The 20,053-nt window shown below is 32.2% G+C and overlaps 1 protein-coding gene across 2 annotated transcripts; it reads right to left on the reverse strand.

The window, feature by feature from the left end:
• Positions 1–2,911: 2,911 nt before the first annotated feature.
• On the reverse strand, positions 2,912–4,969 carry LOC107904348 (uncharacterized). 2 transcript variants are annotated; one of them, XM_041112321.1, is made up of 3 exons: positions 4,716–4,969; positions 4,215–4,338; positions 2,912–3,700 (listed from the first exon to the last, which is right to left on the reverse strand). In XM_041112321.1, exon 3 carries the CDS (start codon positions 3,468–3,470, stop codon positions 3,006–3,008), a length of 465 nt encoding a protein of 154 aa, XP_040968255.1. In that variant the 5' UTR covers positions 3,471–3,700; positions 4,215–4,338; positions 4,716–4,969; the 3' UTR covers positions 2,912–3,005. The 2 variants fall into 2 exon arrangements, with proteins under 2 accessions (XP_040968255.1, XP_040968256.1); XM_041112322.1 differs by having other exon boundaries at positions 2,912–3,794; positions 4,215–4,962.
• Between the last annotated feature and the right edge of the window lie 15,084 nt (positions 4,970–20,053).

Genomic DNA, 20,053 nt, shown 5'->3' on the forward strand with positions numbered 1-20,053 from the left:
ATATAGCTAGATTCCAATAGGTTCGTGGTACCAATATCTTTCAAAGTTGGTCTAAAATGATTTGATGGTCCCGTTCTATTAATGTCCCTCTAAGGGTTAAATATTGCACTTTATTCTTTCTAATCATTTCATGACCCTTCCACAACACTTCTTGCATCTTTTTATTTATTGTGATAACGTGTTGAACAATGTCTTCTTCTGGTTTCATTCTGTAATCTTGCACTTCTCTCATCATCTTATCAACTTTCTCCCTTTGTGCTGAAGTTATTATCTCATCAGGCAATACTAAATATGTTGTCATTTCTAATAATATCTATAATATGCCAAATAAATTTCTTAAGTATTATCTAATCAACCTAAAACATATATAACAAATAAATTACATAAAAGAATAAAACATTCTTTACATAACATAAATAGGTTTTTTTATAACTAACAATAATTAAGGTTTTTTACTAACAATAATAACCAACAATCCTAATAATAATTTTTTACTAACAACAACAATAACTAACAATAATAATAAGAGTTTTTTACTAACAATAATAATAATATTTTTTTCTAATAATAATAATTACTAACAACAACAAACAATAAAAATCAACAATAATAATAACAACAAAAACACAATAACAATATAAAATTCCATTATTTAAAAAATAATAATACCTTCTCTTTTCTATTTTTTTCCTTCTCTTTCTTCCTCTTCTCTATTCCTTTTTCTTTCTTTTTCAATCTTCTCCTTGCTGCTGCTTCTTGTTTCCGGAGTTGCTGGTTCATATTTATACTGCTTAGGTGCCGCCTATGCCAGAGGCACAACTGGTGCCGCCTCTGGCACCCCTTCCACCCCTTTTTTTTTTTCAGATTTTTGTTTTTTTTTTATTTTTTACTTTTTTTAGTAGAAAAGTAAGAAAAAGTGGCAGAAAAGTGGTAGGCCAGGATGGTCACACCACTACTATAAGCGGCACCACCCTGGGATGTACCATTTTGGTACATAGTTTTTAGGATGTATTATTTAAGTATTATTTAATCTTTTTTATCCTATTTTTGTAAAAAAAAACCCTAAAAAGAATAAGGACGGTAAAAGAATATTTTACATCTTAAAAATCTTTTGACTTTTCTGCCCATAGCTTTCTCTTTGGGGTAATTAAAATTTTGATATTTTGTGGAAAAGCAATAAGATATTCAATTCTCTTATCTTTACAATATTTGATTCTGTGTATTCCATAAAGTTTTGAGGGAGTTTATTAATGGAATGTTTTTCAATAAATATTGTTTGTTATTATACATCTTTATTAGTTTTCCAAATTAATCTTACAGATACATATAATTCAGAAGAATATGTGCGTGATTCATAAATAATACCCCTTTCTTTTATCAAGAGTTCCACTAACTAATATGTTTTCACAAATAATTGAAATTCAATTTCTTGCTTTGTATCTTTAATTTTTGGAAACTTATAAAGTTCTTCTGTTAAGCCCTAATCATGAACTCACAAAATCCTTCAAATTGTATATGATTCATCCCTAAGCATTTTGAATTTCCCTTTTCTCAAAAAATCTCATTCTTTTCTCATTCTTCATCGAATCATTGCTACACTTAAGGTCGTTAAACTATTATTAAGTTTATGTTGTGATCACTAAACTTCAAAAAGTTACAAAATGATCATTGAATTATTTAAAAGTTTTCATTTAAGTCATTGGACTATTAAAATCGTTATTGTATGACGTTCTTTGCTCACATAACTTGCACTAATTGAAAGCTTTCATTCCCCTTCTATTTTACAATTTAGTTTTGTTTCATGAAATAACTTTAAACTTTATGAATCTACGAACCAAAATCCAAACAACTTTCTTATCCAATCTTCAACACTAATCTTTAGGTTGACTTGAATCTAAAGTATGTTCTACTCATTGATAAGTATTGCTCTACCATACCAACCGCTGAATCGTTGTTTAGAGCTCGCTAGCCAAACATTTAAAAAAATCGTAATAACCTAATGACTTAAATAAGAAGTTTCGAATAGTTTGGTGACTTAAATGAATACTTTAAAATAATTTAGTGAGCATTTTGTAACTTATCTGATAAGAACAAATCATAAGTCCGGGGTTCCCCCCAATTATCTAGCAGGGTACTATCAAAATGCTTATTTATAAAAGTATAACGTCATTTCCTTTATTGCCGCAGCACCTATGAAAGTGGCAATAAGAACCAAAGCACCATATAAGTGATATTTCCTTCGTCCTTACTCACAGTTGTGGGTATATATGTCGTTTAAGGTAGAGTGAGGGGGCTATTGGCTATAGCCCCTGAGCGATACTTCCTTGTTCTATAGTTAAGTTAACTGTATTATAAACTATTGAGTCTTTTAAAAAGCCTCCCCAAGGGAGGTATGGAGGGGTAACGGTACATCTGACCAATCGAGCATTCATAATCCAAGTTGTCGAGAATCCTTGACAATTGTCTAATAAATTTAATAATTGTTTAATAATTTTGAGTGTAATTTACCCATAAGAAATGTATCTAATTTCATCCCTTTGCTTTGTTTTCCTTTCCTTTTTATTATCTCATCCAAACATAAAGTAAAATAAACCTGAAAAACACCTAACACCTACATAGCGGAAGAACACCATTACTAGACACAAGAACCCCTAAATGGAACTACTCCACAACATCTTGAAACACCAAGACCAAATGCCAAATACTCATTGGAAAAAACAGCATTAATATCAATTTTCAAGGCCCATCACAAACGAAGGTTCCACTAAGTACTTATGCAATGATCAGGAACATCACCCCCTGCTCTTCACCATCAATTCACCACTTACACACATAGCTTCACCAAAGAAAACATAACCCAACATCCCACTTGCCACAACACTCTCATATTTCACTGTCGAAACTAATACAATGCAGTTTAACACCCAATCTTATATACATAACAAACTTTTATTTTCATTCAGTCGGTACATATTTAAATAAACAAATACTTATTTTTTTAAGTACTAAAGCAAGGCGTTAAGGTCCTCGTATTGTCCTGAATACAAATATGGATCAACATTAGGTGTTCTCAGAATCAAACCTGAAAAAGCTGCTGATGAACCCTGTTCACCCCATCTCCAAACCCAAAAGGTTCTTTTAACACGCAAGGCTTTCTCCGCAGCCGCTTTTAACTCATCGTTGCAATCCCCGAACTCCTCTGTCTCCGTGCTGAAATTCCTCTCCGACAACCCTTCCACGTATGCATCCACGGTGTGCATCACGCACCTTGACCGCAGCCCAGGGTATGCCCGAGACTGCATCTCATACACTTTTCTCTTGCACGTGCCCTCCACGATCTGGACCTTTTCCTTCACATCATCCACCTTTAGGACTGAGGCGAGTTCTTCTTGGATGGTGCGGTGAGCAGTGACCTCTAGCGACTCGCCTGCTCTCATTCTTTTAGATAACGGCGCCCCACACGGCTGCATGGTCCCATCGGAGAGCAGTTGGCATGATCTATGGAGTTTCCTCTTGTTGTTGATGATTGTGACGCAAATGATTTCAACAAGGTAAAGGGGTGGGGTTGTGTTGAAGAGGGTTGACTCACCAAGGGTGAGTTAGAGCCAGAGGTTATGAACGTTTTTGCTGGCTGGTTTGGTTCCCCAAAAAGTGACAGTGTCGGATGGAAGACGAGGCTTGAGCCAGTGGAGAAGTGCTTCTGGAGTGGGAAAAGAGTTAGCCATTATAGGAAATCTTTTGCTTAACAATGGGGGGAATGAGTGAATTACATGCTTTCTTACATATGTAAATACCTGAGATTTATACATTACAGTTTCCTTCAGTATCCATGAATGGAAATGAGTAAGATAAAAAGAAGACTCCAAAAATATGGTAAAGTTGGAAAATTCAGTAGTGGGGGAAATTTCTATGCTAGGGCCAACAAATTACTATCCCATGGCCTAATTAAAAAGCATATCTTATTGACTAAAGGTAATAGCTTAGGAATTTCCACGGAAAAGATCTAGATGATAAAAAGATGAAATGAGAAAATAATTTAAAATATACTAATTATACAAGATTAACAAGTAATACAAATATAACATGAATATACATGACATATAATATGAAATAACATGAATTATTGATAGGTTTTACATATCACGCAATGTACATCAGTGCACCAGGGTGAAGGCTTAAAAAATTGCAAACTATAGCTAAATGAATGATCATACCTGACACTTTTTGACTTTTTACTTGAGCTTAGGGACTTCTCTTTTATTGATCCAAAACACTTTTTTCTCTCTGTACCTCAGAAATGGAGAAACTAGAACCTCCACTCCCTGTTCAGGCCATTCCCTGTTACAAGTTTGTTCCTTTTACAGTTTTCTCTAAAATCAAAATCTAGCCATGATCCAATTCCAAGAAACACTTTTCTCAATTCATTCCATCTCCAAACAGAGGTATATTTGATTTATCTATGTTGTTCATGAATATAGGACCAAAAAAGATGCATAGAGTTCAGTATTTTATTAAGTTCCAAATGTTTTGACTGTCAGGAAAGAGGTGCTGAAAAGAAAAGAAGTTTGTGATGGAAATTATAGAGAAGCAGTTTGAAGAGGAAAGAGCCTGGGTTCCCAAGGCTAACCCACACTGACTATCTTGTGGTATGTTAACTTTTGTGTGCATGAATTTTAGTTAATGCTAGTTTAATGGATGTTTTCTTATGTAGATACCTTCAGAACCCGAACCGAAACAATGTACTAAACCAGAACCGTTCCAATTGGAGAGTCTAGTGAGGCACGAGGAAGAAATGAAAAGACAGTTGGAAGAAAGACAGAGAAACGAGAAAGAAGAAGCTCAGCCGATTCTAAAAGAGTAACATTCATCCATACATACATTTGCATATACGTATATTAAATCTTTTTCTTTTTATGCAATGTTATGTAGGGATCAAATTCATGTTTTGGAATAAGTTTGTAAACCGTCGAATAAGCAAAACTTGATTCGATTCGAAAAAATTAAAAAGAATTCGAATTTTGAGTTAATTGAATCGAATTATTCGAGTCAACTCGAATAAGTAATTCAAGTTTAGAGTTTGAATCGAGTTTAATTTTATAATTCAAATAAAAAATCGGTATAAATACCTTTTTAATCCCTGTCAAGTTTGAAAATGAACAAATCGGTCTTTCTCAACAAAAATTACAAAAAAAATAATTTTTTAATTATAAATTTTTTAAAAAAATTATAAAATAATATAAAGAAAGTTAAAAAATTAAAAAAATTCTAGAATAATAATTTCTGGGATCTAAATAAGTTAATTAATGATTCAAGTTTATCATACTAAAATATTTATTATTATTATTTTGCTTTAAATTTTTTTTCAAATATATATGGTTTCAAATTTATGTACTCTAACATGAAATTAGTTATACTGTAACAAAATTTTAATTTAACATGGTTAATTTTTTAATTTAACTCGAACAATTTCACTCAATTCGAATGTCATTTCATTTGACTTAATTTGAAAAAAATTTAAATTAAATTAGAATAATAAAATAAGACTCGTCAATTTAATTAACTCGAAATTTTTTTACTCCATTCAATCGAATGCTCACTCCTAAACTTTAAGTGCAAGCATTCAACTTCCATGTTAATCATCGAGAAGTTTATATATATATATATTTCAATTCAATAACATTCTTTTTTTCTTAACAGGGAGTGGTTTTTTTGTTTCTCCATTTTTTAGGTACAGAATATGGAGAAGAGAAAAAAAGTGTTTTAGTAATTTTTAGTCAAAAGAAAAAAATGGTGTTAAAAGGTGTTACGTGTCTAAATTCAATAGGTTAATGTGTCACGTCAACAATCTGTTAATAGATTAATGGAGTAATAAGTAATAAAATGATTAAATTAAAAAATTGTTTTAAAATTATGAATCCATAACTTTATCATTTTTAAGAAATTTACAGAATAACTTTTCCATTTTAAAAGTTCTACTTGTGCTGACCCTAATGTAGATGATGAATGAACATCATTAAATATATATTAAACTACGTGGAATCAAATATAAGTCTTTCTAAATGCTTAAATTGGGTCTATTTTTCTTTTAAGAATTGATTAAATAAGAATTAATAAAGAATTAAACTTTATAAAAGTGTTTAAATCAACTTCATACCTTTTAAAATAGTTAAATAAGAGTTTAACACTTTTGAAAGTATTCAAATAAAGGTCAAAATTTTTCAAAAGTACTCAAATAAAGACGTATGTCAAGTTTCAAATTATATTCTGATTGTTTTCTTTTTTTTAAGCAATATTTTATAAGTGTTAAGTGTTTTACTTCAAACACGTTGACATTTACTTAATTTTTTATAAATTGAACTGAAGTACGTGAAAAATTCTTATTTAAACACTACTATAAAAAAAATAAACCCTTATTTTATCATTTAAAAATGTTTTTAACTTTTACCTAAACAATCTCTAAAAGGTTTAATTGCATTTATTCATTCACTTTAGTTTTATTAGATAGCGAGAGATTCCATTTTTATAATTGCTTTTCCGATACCAATTACGACTTTTTTTATAATTAAAATAGCCGAAGGATAAAAAATGCTTCAATTAAATATCATGCGATTTTCTAAAATAAAATTATGCACATTCAATTTTGAGTAATCTAAAAATATTTAATTATTTACTCATTATAAGAAAATTTTAATAATTAAATACATATATATAAGTTTTAATAATTTTAAGTGATATAATAATATCAAATTGATTCCAAATTTTTAAATAAACAACAACTATAACTACATTACTAAATTTATTCATCAATTCATGAAAATATAAATTATGTAAAAAAAAATTCATTAAATGGTCCAATTTTTTTAAAAAATTGAGCCATTATGAAATAAAATGTACTCAATTAAGTCTGACTAAAAAAATCAATTAATCTCTTCCATTAATGAAAATTGTTAGTTGATTAGTTTGACCATTAACCTCGCTAACGTGACTAACAAAAACCACCTTGTGACTAATAAAAGTCTTTTTTTTTAAAAAAAAATAATCATCAAAATGTGTATAAAAGCTGAATCTGGACAACCAATTGTCTAGATTTATTTTAAATAAGTACAAAACTAAAAAAAACTCTAAAAATTATTTTAAAAAAAACTTTTTTTTTTGGAGTTTTAAAATTTATAAAAAAACTTTAAAAAATTTAGAGTTTTTACACATTTGAAAAATATATATATATATATATTAGAATGTTTAATAATTATTTATAAAATTTTGAAGTTTTTATTATTATTTTATACTCATCTAAAATGATTTAAAAAAATAATTGTTTAGATTCATTCTATAAGCACATTTTAATTATTAATTTTTTTAATAATGTGATATGCCACATCAACATATTGTCACATGGCTATTTTTAGTGGCTTTCATTAACTAAATTAATGATCAAACCAATAATTGATAGTTTTTAGTTAATAGAATGATAAAAATTAAATTTTTTTTATCATTGAGAAATTAATTGGGTACATTTTTTTTACAAAGGCTAAATTTACTTTTTGAATTTTTACTAATGATATTTTTTCCCATGATAAAAATTGTATTTTAATTTATACTAATATCATAGGTTGCGCAAATCTAAATCCGTGACAGCATCAACAAATTAAATAAGGAATGAAAATGGTGTAGCCCAGTCTCCATTGCCCTGTTATTCCGTTCCTTTCGAGTAATGTTGGATTGTTGCTTGGGGATATAGCAAAAGTTAATATCTGCCAAAAAGGCTCTATTCTTTTAAAAAATAGGAATGTAGTACGTATACTTTTATTTTATGGAATTTAATTTTTTATTTTATTTTTTTATTTTTTAAAATTTAGATTAAATTGTGAATGCTGTTAAATTTTTTTATTAAATTTGTTGTTGTGATATTTTTAAATTAAAAAAACTCACTTGGTAGCTATATAATTAAAAAATTAATTTTGTAATTAACTTAAATTTAACAAAAAAGTTAACAATGTGAACAATTAGACCTAAAATTTTAAATCTGAAAAGATAAACTAAATTTTATGAAATAAAAGTATAAAGACTAAATTCTTAATTTTTGAAAAGTATAAGAACTTGTAACATGTTTTAAATGTTAAATCATATGACAAGATTCAAACGATCTAAAGATCGAATTTACAAAATTCAAACCCAACGATCTAAAATCATGAACGACTTTGACAAGATTAAGTTACTACACCAATTATTCACTTTGGGATGGAAAATAAAAGTGATTTTCGTATTTGTTGAAGGAAAAATAATTGGGTACAAGATAATATATACGGTAAAATGTTTTTCTTTGATAGAGAGAGGGAGTGTTGTAAATATATGATGAAATTTTATTAGAAGTTAAAGAAAAACATAGGAGTGGACTTTGTAACATTGAACACAACGATAAACAACGGTTATTAAGGTGGAGAAATGGTGGAATAGGCTAAGCATAGTTAGAATAATGTTTAGTAAAAGAATATATTTAGAGAGCTTTAATAAGAGTTTTGGGAATCATGATGTTAAAATGTCCAAAACATCCCCATAAGTTGTGATGGGCTCTTATTTTTATATTTCAATAATAGGAATTACAGAATATTTAAATGTTTAAGTTATATTTTTGAAAGATGGGCGATTCTGTGGGCAATAACATGGGAAGGTTTGTGAAGAAGTAAGGCGTAGGTCGGATGATCCATCGGATTCTGATGATTCTGTGGTGAATGATATGGGACTGAAAGTGGACTCGAGTACTAATCCAGCACTGTCATGGAAAGATAAATTGTTGATGGGTTCTGACTTCTAGAAGGCGAATACTTAGAAAGAAGATGATTTTGAATTGCTTGAGGATGATGCCAAAAAGGAGATTGTTGATGGTATCCCCGCTATTACATTCTCAGAATGGGTTCATCAATTTATTGCAAAGCGAATGGCTAGAATGGTGATTGTGAAACTACTGGGTCGACGGATCTCTTATTTCACCATGACGAATAAGTTACAGGCAATTTGGGGGACTAAGTAGGCTTTACAAGTCATTAATTTGGATAACGACTACTTCTCAGTGAAGTTCCAGAATGATGAGGATTACCTAGAAGCATTGCCAGGGGGCCGTGACAATCTTTGGTCACTATCTAATTGTTTGTCCGTGGACACCGGCATTAACCATAGACCAAGATCATCCAAACAATCTGATGGTTTGGATCAGATTTCTTGGTTTTCTAGAAAGTTTATACACTAAAAGTCTACTCAAATTCATCGGAAGCACAATTGGGCCTATTGCAAAAATAGATCGGAACACAAATAATTGTACAAGGGGGCAGTTTTCAAGACTCGCGGTCTACATCGATTTGGGTAAACCGCTTGTTTCAAAGGTTAATATTGATGGGGATATGCAACGTGTCGAGTATGAATCACTGTCGTTTGTTTGTTTTGAGTGCGGGAGGTTTGGGCATACTCAAGATTCATGATTGCATGTTGTTCAACCAGAAGATGTCTCTAAAAAAACATCGGATGAGAATCATGGTAAAGACGCTTCGACGTAAGGAAGAGTGGATGAAGAATAATTTGGGCCGTGGATGGTGGCGGAGCGCAAATAATGTAGGAACTCACGATCGGGGGTTAAAACGAAGGATGCTTCCGGTGACTAGAAGGATGAAGAGTTCAGGTTTCTAGCCTTTAGCGGAAATCACAAGGGGAGGAAAGATAGTGGATTGAATGCTATTATGAATAATGAGGGGAATAGAGATTCTGAAACGTTAATTGCGGATCAAAATTTGCTGGTGAAGGAGAAGATCGTTCCTCTCATCAAATCTAAGGGTTTTAAGAAATGAGGTATTAAGGGTAAAAAAAATGTGTAACTATCTCAAATGGGCCACGGGTTGGGTCAAATGTCCTTAAATCTAACAACCATCAATCTGTTTTTACTAACTTGTCTAAAAACCTATTTAGTGATGGGTCATTAATGGGTTTGAAAACATTGGATAAATGATTAGATCCAATAGTTTTTCAATTGGTCAGGAAGGGATTAAATAAGGGAAAAAAATATAACAGTGAAGTTAACACCTTCCAAAGGGATTTCTGCTAGAGAAGGGAACTTGGAAAATGTGACTAGTATCAAATTGAAAAGGTTGATGGGTGAAAATTTTGGGCAACGACCATCTGCTGGGCCAAGTAATTTAGGGAAACAAATTGGTTAAGAATGTGATGCCGTTTCGAAAGGGGATTTTTCTTCTCTCCCTATTAAGTTGGCAATAGATGGAATTATTCATGGATTAAGCCAGGAAATCCAAGAAGATTCGACTGACTTAGAGGGAGCAATAGAGATGAATAGATATGTCAGTGAAACATTAGAGGATGTATGAAGATGCTGGTATGTATTTCTATCCTTTGTGTTATCATTATCACAAGGTTTAAGGCTTTCTTCTGGAATTGTCAAGGGTGTGGGCACTCACGTTTTTGTAATTTCATTAAGGAATATAAACGTGAATTTGAGCCTGATTTGTTAGCACTTTTTGAAACTAGAATTAGTGAGAGTAAAGCGGACTCAGTTATTGCTACAATGAGGTTTGATAATTCTTTTAAAGTTGAGGCCACAGGGTTTTCTGGTGGGATTTGGTTGTTTTGGAATGATAACTTAGGTGGGGAAATTCTTAAAGTTAATTCACAATTTGTTCATATGAGGATTCAAATTAGACAAAATCATTCATCCTTCTTATGCACTACTGTTTATGCTAGTCCTCAATGGGATTTGAGAGAGGTTTTATAGGATAAATTGGAGGCAATCACGGTTGATGTTGAGGAACCCTGGATCATGGCTGGTGATTTTAACGTCATATTAAGTTGTGAAGAAATGAGAGGTGGGGATGAAAATTGCAATGCAGGTTGTAGAAGTTTTAAAACCTCTATTTTTTAGAATGATTTGACTGATTTGGGGTTTCAGAATTCTATGTACACTTAGAATATGAGGAATCTCTCTCAAAGGCTTGATCGAGCTTTCTGTAATGACCATTTGCAAAATTTTGCATCTAACACCTTAATCCTTCACTTACATAAACTTAAATATGATCATCGACCACTTCTGGTGTCCGTGAATCAAACAAAAAAAGGAAGTAGGGAAAGACCTTTTCGGTTCTTAGCCAGTTGGTTATCTCATCCGGAGTTCCGCGATGTCGTTGCAAAGTCCTAGAAAGATGATGATAATATTGTTGAAAATTTGGGAAATTTTATGAATATGGTTCAGGATTGGACTAAAGTTGTGTTTGGAAATATTTTTTATCAGAAAAGAAGCGCAATCATCAACATGCTATAGAGCGATATGGTTCTAAGTGTCTTAGACTGAGGGAAATTGATATCAGGATGAAAATTGAAAATATTCTAAACCAAGAGGAGTTATTGTGGTTTCAAAAATCGCGGTGTGAGTGGCTTGCAAATGGTGACAGGAATACGAAATTTTTTCACAGTAGGGACTAATGAGGAGGAAATAGAATATGATTGGAGCTCTTAAAATTGAGGGATCTGATTGGTGTTATGATGATGAGACCCTTAAATGTCATGCTATAGATTATTTTTCCAAACTATATACCGTGGATGCATACTTTCCTAAGGTCTTTCTTATCAATGGACGTTTTCTGAAGTTAAAGGTTGAACTTATAGACTCTCTTAATGCTAAGATCAGTATGGAGAGGTTTGCCATGCCTTATTTAGTATGGCACCTTTTAAAGCACTAGAAATTGACAGGCTTCATGCTAAATTCCATTAAGCAAACTGGGATGTTGTGGGGAGAAGTGTTTTCAATATGGTCCATAAGGTGTCCATGAGGGGAAGCTTAGATCTTGACATTAATAGAACGCTATTGGTTCTAATTTCTAAAGGCATTGGGGCAGACACAATAACTCAGTTTCGACCTATTAGTTTGTGTACAGTACTATACAAGATCATTACTAAAACAGTAGTGATTCGCCTTCGGAGGTTAATGCATATTCTAGTTAAACCAAATCAATTTAGTTTTATAGTTTCACAGAACATTTCGGACATCATAATTGCTCAAGAGGAGATTCATACAATGAAGACTACAAAGAGTAAAAATGGTTGGATGGCAATCAAGGTCTATTTAGAGAAAGCCTGCGATCAAGTTAGATGGGACTTCTTTTTAGAAACTCTTTCTGATGATGGATTGCCAAATTCGCTTGTTAGTTTAATTATGGGTTGTGTTTCTTTGGTATCTTTGCAGCTTCTGTGGAATGGAACCACATCTGAATTTTTTTTCGTCCAGAGGTGTACGATAAGGAGATCCCTTGTCTCCGTACTTGTTCGTTCTTGGAATTGAACATCTTGGTCATCTGATTGAAGTTGCCATCGAATAGAAGATCTGATAGCCATTAATGTTATCTCTAAGAAGGCCGGAATTATCACATTTATTTTTCATAGATGACTTACTCCTCTTCTGCAAAGTTGATGAGGAAGCTACGAATAGTATTAAACATGTCCTAGATATTTTCTATTATTTTTTCGGTCATCGAGTTGTCAACAAAAGACACAGATTTTCTTTTCAAGAAATGTGAGGGAGGAGGAAGCTACATATCTGAGTGATAAACTCTGTTTTAATAGGGTAACTAACTTAGGGAAATACCTTAGTGTTCATTTGTTTCATAATAGAGTTGGGGTCAACATTTTTCAATTTGTTTTAGATAAAGTGAAGACTCAACTCAATGGATGGGATGTCAGAAAATTATCCTTGGCATGGAAACTTACACTAGTAAAGTTTGTCTTGATGGAAATTCCTAACTACTATATGGCTATGGCAAGTATTCCTATTTCGATCTGCAAAGAAATTGAAAAAATGGCTCGAGGTTTTTTATAGGAGGATTCTAGTGCAAGAACGAAACTAGCTCTTGTTAAATGGAATGACTATTGCAAATCTATTGTAAATGGCGGTCTTGGAATCCAAAAAATTCAAGATTAAAATAAAATTTTTCTTTTGAAGATTGGGTATAATCTAATTGTTAACCCGAAACTTTATGGGTCCAGTTATTGAGGAACAAATATAAAATTCATGGGTTGATTTCGAGGGAAATCCGTTGTATTAATTGCTCACAACTATGGCAAGGATTAACAAGGATTTGAAATTAGGTTAAAAATGGTCTCATATGGTCTATTCGCGATGGGAGATTGGTTAATTTTTGGAATGATGTCTGGTGAGGGATGTGGGACCATTGAAGCGAAAATATATTGGTCAAATGTAGATAGACGAAATGATCCGGGTCTATGATGTTGTCTTACCAGAAGGTGGTTGGAACTCACAATAGTTGTCATCTGTTCTTCCGTAAGAAGTTGTTGATCGCATTTTGGCTTGTAATGTGCCGTTCGAAAGGATAGGGTCTGATTAGCTTACATAGCAATAGATGTCTACAGCAATGTTCTCCTTTTCGGAGTCCTATAAACATCTCTTTGAAGTTAATAGTTCGAATCAAAATGAGTGTCATAGATTATTATGGAAAGTGGTTGCACCGCAGAGAGTCCGTGTTTTTTTTATGGTTATTAAACAAAGGTAGACTCTTAACCAATTAGGAAAGAGGGTGACGTGGTATGAATCAGATTTCTTGTTGTGATGTCGTGGTTGTGTGATGGAAATTGTAATCCATGTAATATGAAATTGCGGGTTTGCAAAAGCAGTTTGGAAAATTATTATTCCTAGACGTTGTTGGGAGGGTTTCTTTAGTGTTACTTTAGAAACCTGGATGTTGTGGAATATCAAGAATGAAGGTGATCTTCAGATACATGACAGTGAATGCGCTACTATCTTCTCGATAATCTGTTGGTTCACTTGGAAAAGTAGGAATGATTTTATTTTCAATAACTCCAATCCTAATAGTAATAAGCTTATCAATTCGGCAATGGCTTGGACAAAGTCATTGAGAATGAATAAAAAAATTAATCGGATGGCATGCACGTCAATTTTAAGGAAAATTTGGCACCCTCCAGCCACTGGTTAGGTTAAGATAAATGTTGATGACTCGATTTTAAGGAGCAGTTCAAGGGCGAGAATAGGTAGGGTGTTGAGAGGACCAAGCGGTGGGTGGCTTGTTGGGTTCAGAATGAGAACAGGTATGTTTGATATCTTTTTTATTAAAGCTAAGGCTATGTTAAAAGGATTGAAACTAACTTGGAATAGAGGTTTTGGATAGGCTGAATTGGAATATGATAATGTGTTATTAGTTGATGTTTTGCGAAATGGACTTACAGCAATAAGTAGTATTGCCGAAATTAGGTTGATACATGAATGGTGCTCCAAGGATTGGCAAATTAAATTTTGTCACATTTCGCGGGATAGTAATAAAGTTGCAGATTAGCTAGCTAAGAAGGACGAAGATAGAATTAATTACTTGGTCACGCTTGAAGATCCACCCCTCTTTGTGCAGAATCCGTTGGAGAAGGATATCTACAATTTGAGTATGGATAAGAGTTGAAGCTGTTAAGCTCGTTCAATTAGACATGTTCTAATTTATTTTTGTATCAAAATAATAATAATAGGAATTACAAAGATAAGTATTTAATAAGAGTAAAGAGATAGTGTAACATCCCTAACCCGTATCCGACACCTGAACAGGGTTACGGAGCATTACTAGACTTATAACTTAAAAAATCAAGCATTTCAAAAACAATTATCATTCAGAACAAAAACCATTCATAATCATTCATAAGGTCCCTAATACAAGCCCTCGAGACCTAAAATAGACATTAAAAGTGGTTTGGGACTAAACTGAGTACTTAAGAAATTTTTAGGAAAACATAGAAAATTTTCAAAGTGCAGGGGACACACAACCGTGTGGCCAGGCCATGTGTCTTACACGACCAAGGGACACGCCTGTGTCTCAGGCCATGTAGGCATTCAAAATGGGATCACATGGCAGTGTCCTGACCCATGTCCAACCCCGTGTAACTCACTGACTTGGGTCACACGGCCAGACCACACGCCCGTGTGCCAGGCCGTGTGAAAACTAGAGGGTATACTGACTTGTGCCACACACCCGTGTGCTAGGCCATGTGAAGCTACTGACTTAGTTTCTAAAGAAGTATCAGGGGACACACGGCTGAGACACACGCCCGTGTCTCTACCCGTGTGGACAAAAATAGGCTATTTTCCAAGCCATTTTTCTAACCCAAATTAGTGCCAACCTAAGCTCAACAATGCACATACAACCATGGCATAAATAGGCACTTAAAACCAACCAATATCAAGTTTATATCATGCACTAGCCACATACAACATGATATCCGCATATACATTCAATTGCTCACTTTAAAACATACCAAAAATATATCCAAAATGGACTTAAATGGTCAACCTCACATATGATACCTTGTGCCTAAATTCAACATGCATACCACATTTCAACTTCATTAAATTGGTACCCACAATACTAACTCATACCAAGGCATTCATATAGCAACCATGCAACACATACCATAAGGTCATATATACACATTTACATAACCAAGCACCAACCATACTCATGCCAAATCAAATGGCCAAAACACAACAAAACGTATAGGTTACATTAGCCAAAACACCTATACATGCCATTTAAGCCAAAATGTAAAGTCCAAAGTACCAAAATATAGTTTGATAGTGTAACGCAAATTTCAGACGACTTCCGAACCGAGCAAGCTTCCGAATCACTATAAACACAGAAATTAAAACTGAGTAAGCAATTAAACTTAGTAAGTTCGTATAGTTAATAAATACAAATTACCAAATCATCCAAAATTTAGATAAGCATAATTAAAACATAAGTAAATCTCCTATTTGGCCCAAAGCCTAACACATAATCACAATTATGTTAGCTATGTATAAATAAATCAACTATGAATTACTTCTCGTATTTTACATGAATACCTGTACCGATTCGTATCAATTCGTATAACCTCGTATCATCATCTGTGCCCATTGAACCAGTTGCAATACTATCAGATATTGGGTATCTTGCACACTAAGTGCCAATACGTGGTCAAAACCACATTTATCTCATTTATCGTATAGATGCTCACTCTCGAGCCATCACTGGGTCTACTTACACAAGTTGTCAGTCAAAACATAGCTACACGGTGCTACTCATTCAAGCTGTAAAGTAACCGCAACACATGCCAAAAACTCAGCCACCGGTAAGACGTACGAGACTAGCACCCAAAACACGGTAACCACTAATGACATGTCATTTGTATCCTATCTATTCTTGAGGTTCAATCGGGATCCAAACCATATGTCGTCGAATCTTCGTCGAGTATTTCCGTTGAGTCGTATCATTTCAAATATAATTATAAAGCATTTAAACATGTAATAATTTAATACTTACTAAACATATGCACTTACCTTGTATTTATACAAAGCTAATCGACCGATCAATCCACTATCTTATCTTTCCATCGATCTAATTCCGAACGTGGCTTTTCTTGATCTATATAATCAAATTTAACTAATTTAATAATTATTATATTCAATTCAATCCAATTTCATGTTATGAAAAAATTACTATTTTTCCCCATAAAATTTATGCAAATTTCTCTACACTCGAACCTAGCCGAACTTTATAGGTGCTCATACTAGCTCATATAATTCACAAATTCACACATTTAACACATAAATTTCACATTTCTCAATTTAGCCCTCAATTGACAATTTCACTAAAAATCACTTAACAAAAGTTGTTTATTTAACAACCAAGGTTCATCTTCCATTAAACATAAAAACCCTAACTTTTTCATCAAAGGAAAAACTCAAACTATTCAATAGTTTTGCAAATTAGTCCCCTAGATAGCTAGGTTTAGCTACAACGATCCCGTAAACATAAAAATCAACAAACAAGGAATTTTCTTTGCCAAAATTTCAAGCTCTCAAATGGCCATTCTTTGCTGTAATTTTCAGCTTATGCATGTGTGAAGATGATAACTATTTTGTTTTATTTTATTTTTATCATTAATTGCCTTTTAACAATTTTACCCTTACCTAAATTTAAAATTTTCACAAATACCAAGCCATGCACATCCACTAACTCAATTAGTGGTCTAATTACCACATAAGGACCTCCACTTTAAAGTTCTATAGCTATTTAAAACATTTAGCTAATAGAACACAACTTTCGCACTTTACGCGATTTAATCTTTTTTCAGAAATTAAGCATACAAACGGTAAAATTTCTTAACGAAATTTTTATACCATAATTCTAACATGCTATAGACCACTGTCGAAACCATTTTTTGAAATGGTTGACTTTTTATTTTGAAAACGAAAATAAAAAATGGGAGTTGCCACCAATCATTTTTGTATGAGGTGTGATCGGATCACCTCGTAATTTGATCGTTTTAATAAAATGTTTTGATTCATTAAAACAACTATTTTGGTCTATGAAATTTGAAAAAAAACGGGTTTGGGAGTCGGTTACATACGAGGAAGGATTAGCCCCCACATAACGCCCAAAATCGGTACCTAATTGATTAATTAATGTCTTAATGTCGAAAATTTGAAAACTTGAAGGAATTTTACTATAAGATCCCTCTTTTTATTAACGTTAAAATATTAATTAAAATTTTCTTGAATGAAATAAACGTTAAAGACCCTCTCGTATCAAAATAACGAAGTGTCAGATCCTGTAAGTTAGGACACGACATCTTGCCTCTTTGAGAATAAACCAACCTTTATTTTTTATTTAAAATCTTATGTGTTTTAATTTTTGAAAGGATATTCGATTATTCGAGTTCAACGAGAAAATCAAAACCCCGTAAGTTAAGGTACGATTTTCTCAAATCTTCCAAATATGGAACATTGCCTAATTTTTGAAAATTTTCTTTTTTTATGAATTTAGGTGAAAATTAATGTAATATTTAAAATGATATACAATATATAATAAAATATTATGATGACAATGATATAATTACAAAGATGAATACAATATTAGTAAACAAGTCTCGATAAATAAGAAAAACAATAAAACATAAATGCATGATATAAAAACAAACAAACATAACATAAAATGTTTAAAAATGGATGGGACAATGAAACCATATACATAAAATGAGGAAACAAATGATAAACAAAAGGATAAATAAGTAAATATTAGTAGTAAGGAAATACACGAATCAACAAACATTTATAAAGAAAATATTAACCTTACAAAATTTAATATGTATACATAAAGCGTATAGAATAATAAATAAATAAGAAAGTAAAATAGATATACATAATGTAAAGTAAAAAAAAATTTTAATGTGAAAAATAATAAAATAGCAAAGACGAGATAAAAATATAACAATAATAATAAGAAGAAGAAGAATAAAATGTGTAAATAAAGGAATAAATAAATAGATAAAATAAATAAATATTAAGAAAAATAGTTAATAAATATAAAAAATAAAAGGACCAAAGTAGAATATAAATGAAATTAGAAGTACAACTTTTAATAAAGTACATAAATAATGATAACAATGGACAATAATAGTAATAATAATAAGAACAATATATAGTAAAAAAACATAAATAATCTAATTCTTTTAATATATATATAAATGATAAGCAAATAAGCAAATAAGCAAATAGATATATTAAATTAGGTATTTCCTTTTTTTGAAAAAATAATAAATAAACAAATATAAAAGGATGAAATTAATTGACTAAATGACTGAATTGAAATTCAAACGGAATTAAAGGTATAAATCCTATTAAAATAAATAATAAAACCTAAATAAGGACCCAAATGGAACGCGCGCAAACATAAAGGGACTAACTAGGAAATTATCCCTTGTCCCCCAAAACGATGTCACATCTTAGACGACTAAAATGAATTAAAAATAAAATTATAGGGTACAATTTAAAAAATAATTACAAAAGGAAACAGGACTACATTAAAACATCCCAAAAATGCAAAAGGACCAGGGGCGTAAATAGCCCAAAAAATGAAAACACGCGGATCCCTCTGGAGCGGGTCAGGTCGGTTCAGTTCAACCCCAAAACAACGTCGTTTTGGGGTTTTTTGAACCCCTCTAAAACGGCGCCATTTTAATACACTATATAAGTACTTTTAAAAAAATCCAAAAAAAATCATTTCCTCCTCTTTTTAAAAAAAAATTTAGAAAACTCTCTCTCACTCTCTCCCTCCCCTCCGAGTCCGGCCATTGCTCCGGTGCCAGACCACTGTGGCCGCCTCAGGTCATCAGCGACGGCGTCGCTGTCCACGGTGGCCGAAAATATAAAAAAAATCATTTTTTTATCATTTTGACCCCCCTAAACATAGATTCAAGGCCAAAATTTCCGAAATCCCCACAAAAAAGTACCCAAAAGGTTAAAAACCTTTCGGTTTTTGGCCACTTTTCATCGGAAGTGGCTACCTCCGCCATTCACGACGACGGGATTCGAAGGTTTGTTTTCTTCAAACCTTTCCTTTTTTTTGTTTTTTATTTTCTATTTACAAAATAAATCTACTCAAAAATAAAATAAAAGAAAAAAAGAATCACCTTTTAAATTTCTATTCTATTTTTTGATTGATATTCGTGTTTTTTTTTTATTTCATTCTGTCCAAAAAAATACATTAGTGATGGCGAGGGCTTTATAGTCGAATAAATACAATATTTTTGAATTTTTGCTATTGTTCATTGCGTCTCTGTCCTGCTCCTTTTCTTACTCTGTTTGTAGGTCTAGGGATTCAACGAGGCAGGAGGCTTGGCTATTTTGTTGCAAAGCGGCCAGGCCTCGGGAGGTGGGCGTGCTGCGGAGGCACGTGGGTGGCAGCAGGGGGTGCGACGCATTAAGGTTTAGGTCTCCTTTTTTTTTGAAATTTTTTTAAGTATTTCGGGCAATGGGCTAGGGTTAAATTTGGGTTGAATGTAATTTGGGCTGATTACTATTGTAAATGGACTTGATATTTGGACCAATTTAATTATTTTTGGTTTATTTTTTATGGGCTTGGGCAAATTTGGGCATTTACAACCACAAAATAATATTAAAATAAATTTTAAGACATCGGATTTGTGGTCCTAAAACTACTATTCCGATTTCACA

The sequence above is a fragment of the Gossypium hirsutum genome, chromosome A05 (genome assembly GCF_007990345.1).
Source record: "Gossypium hirsutum isolate 1008001.06 chromosome A05, Gossypium_hirsutum_v2.1, whole genome shotgun sequence".
NCBI lineage: Eukaryota > Viridiplantae > Streptophyta > Magnoliopsida > Malvales > Malvaceae > Gossypium > Gossypium hirsutum.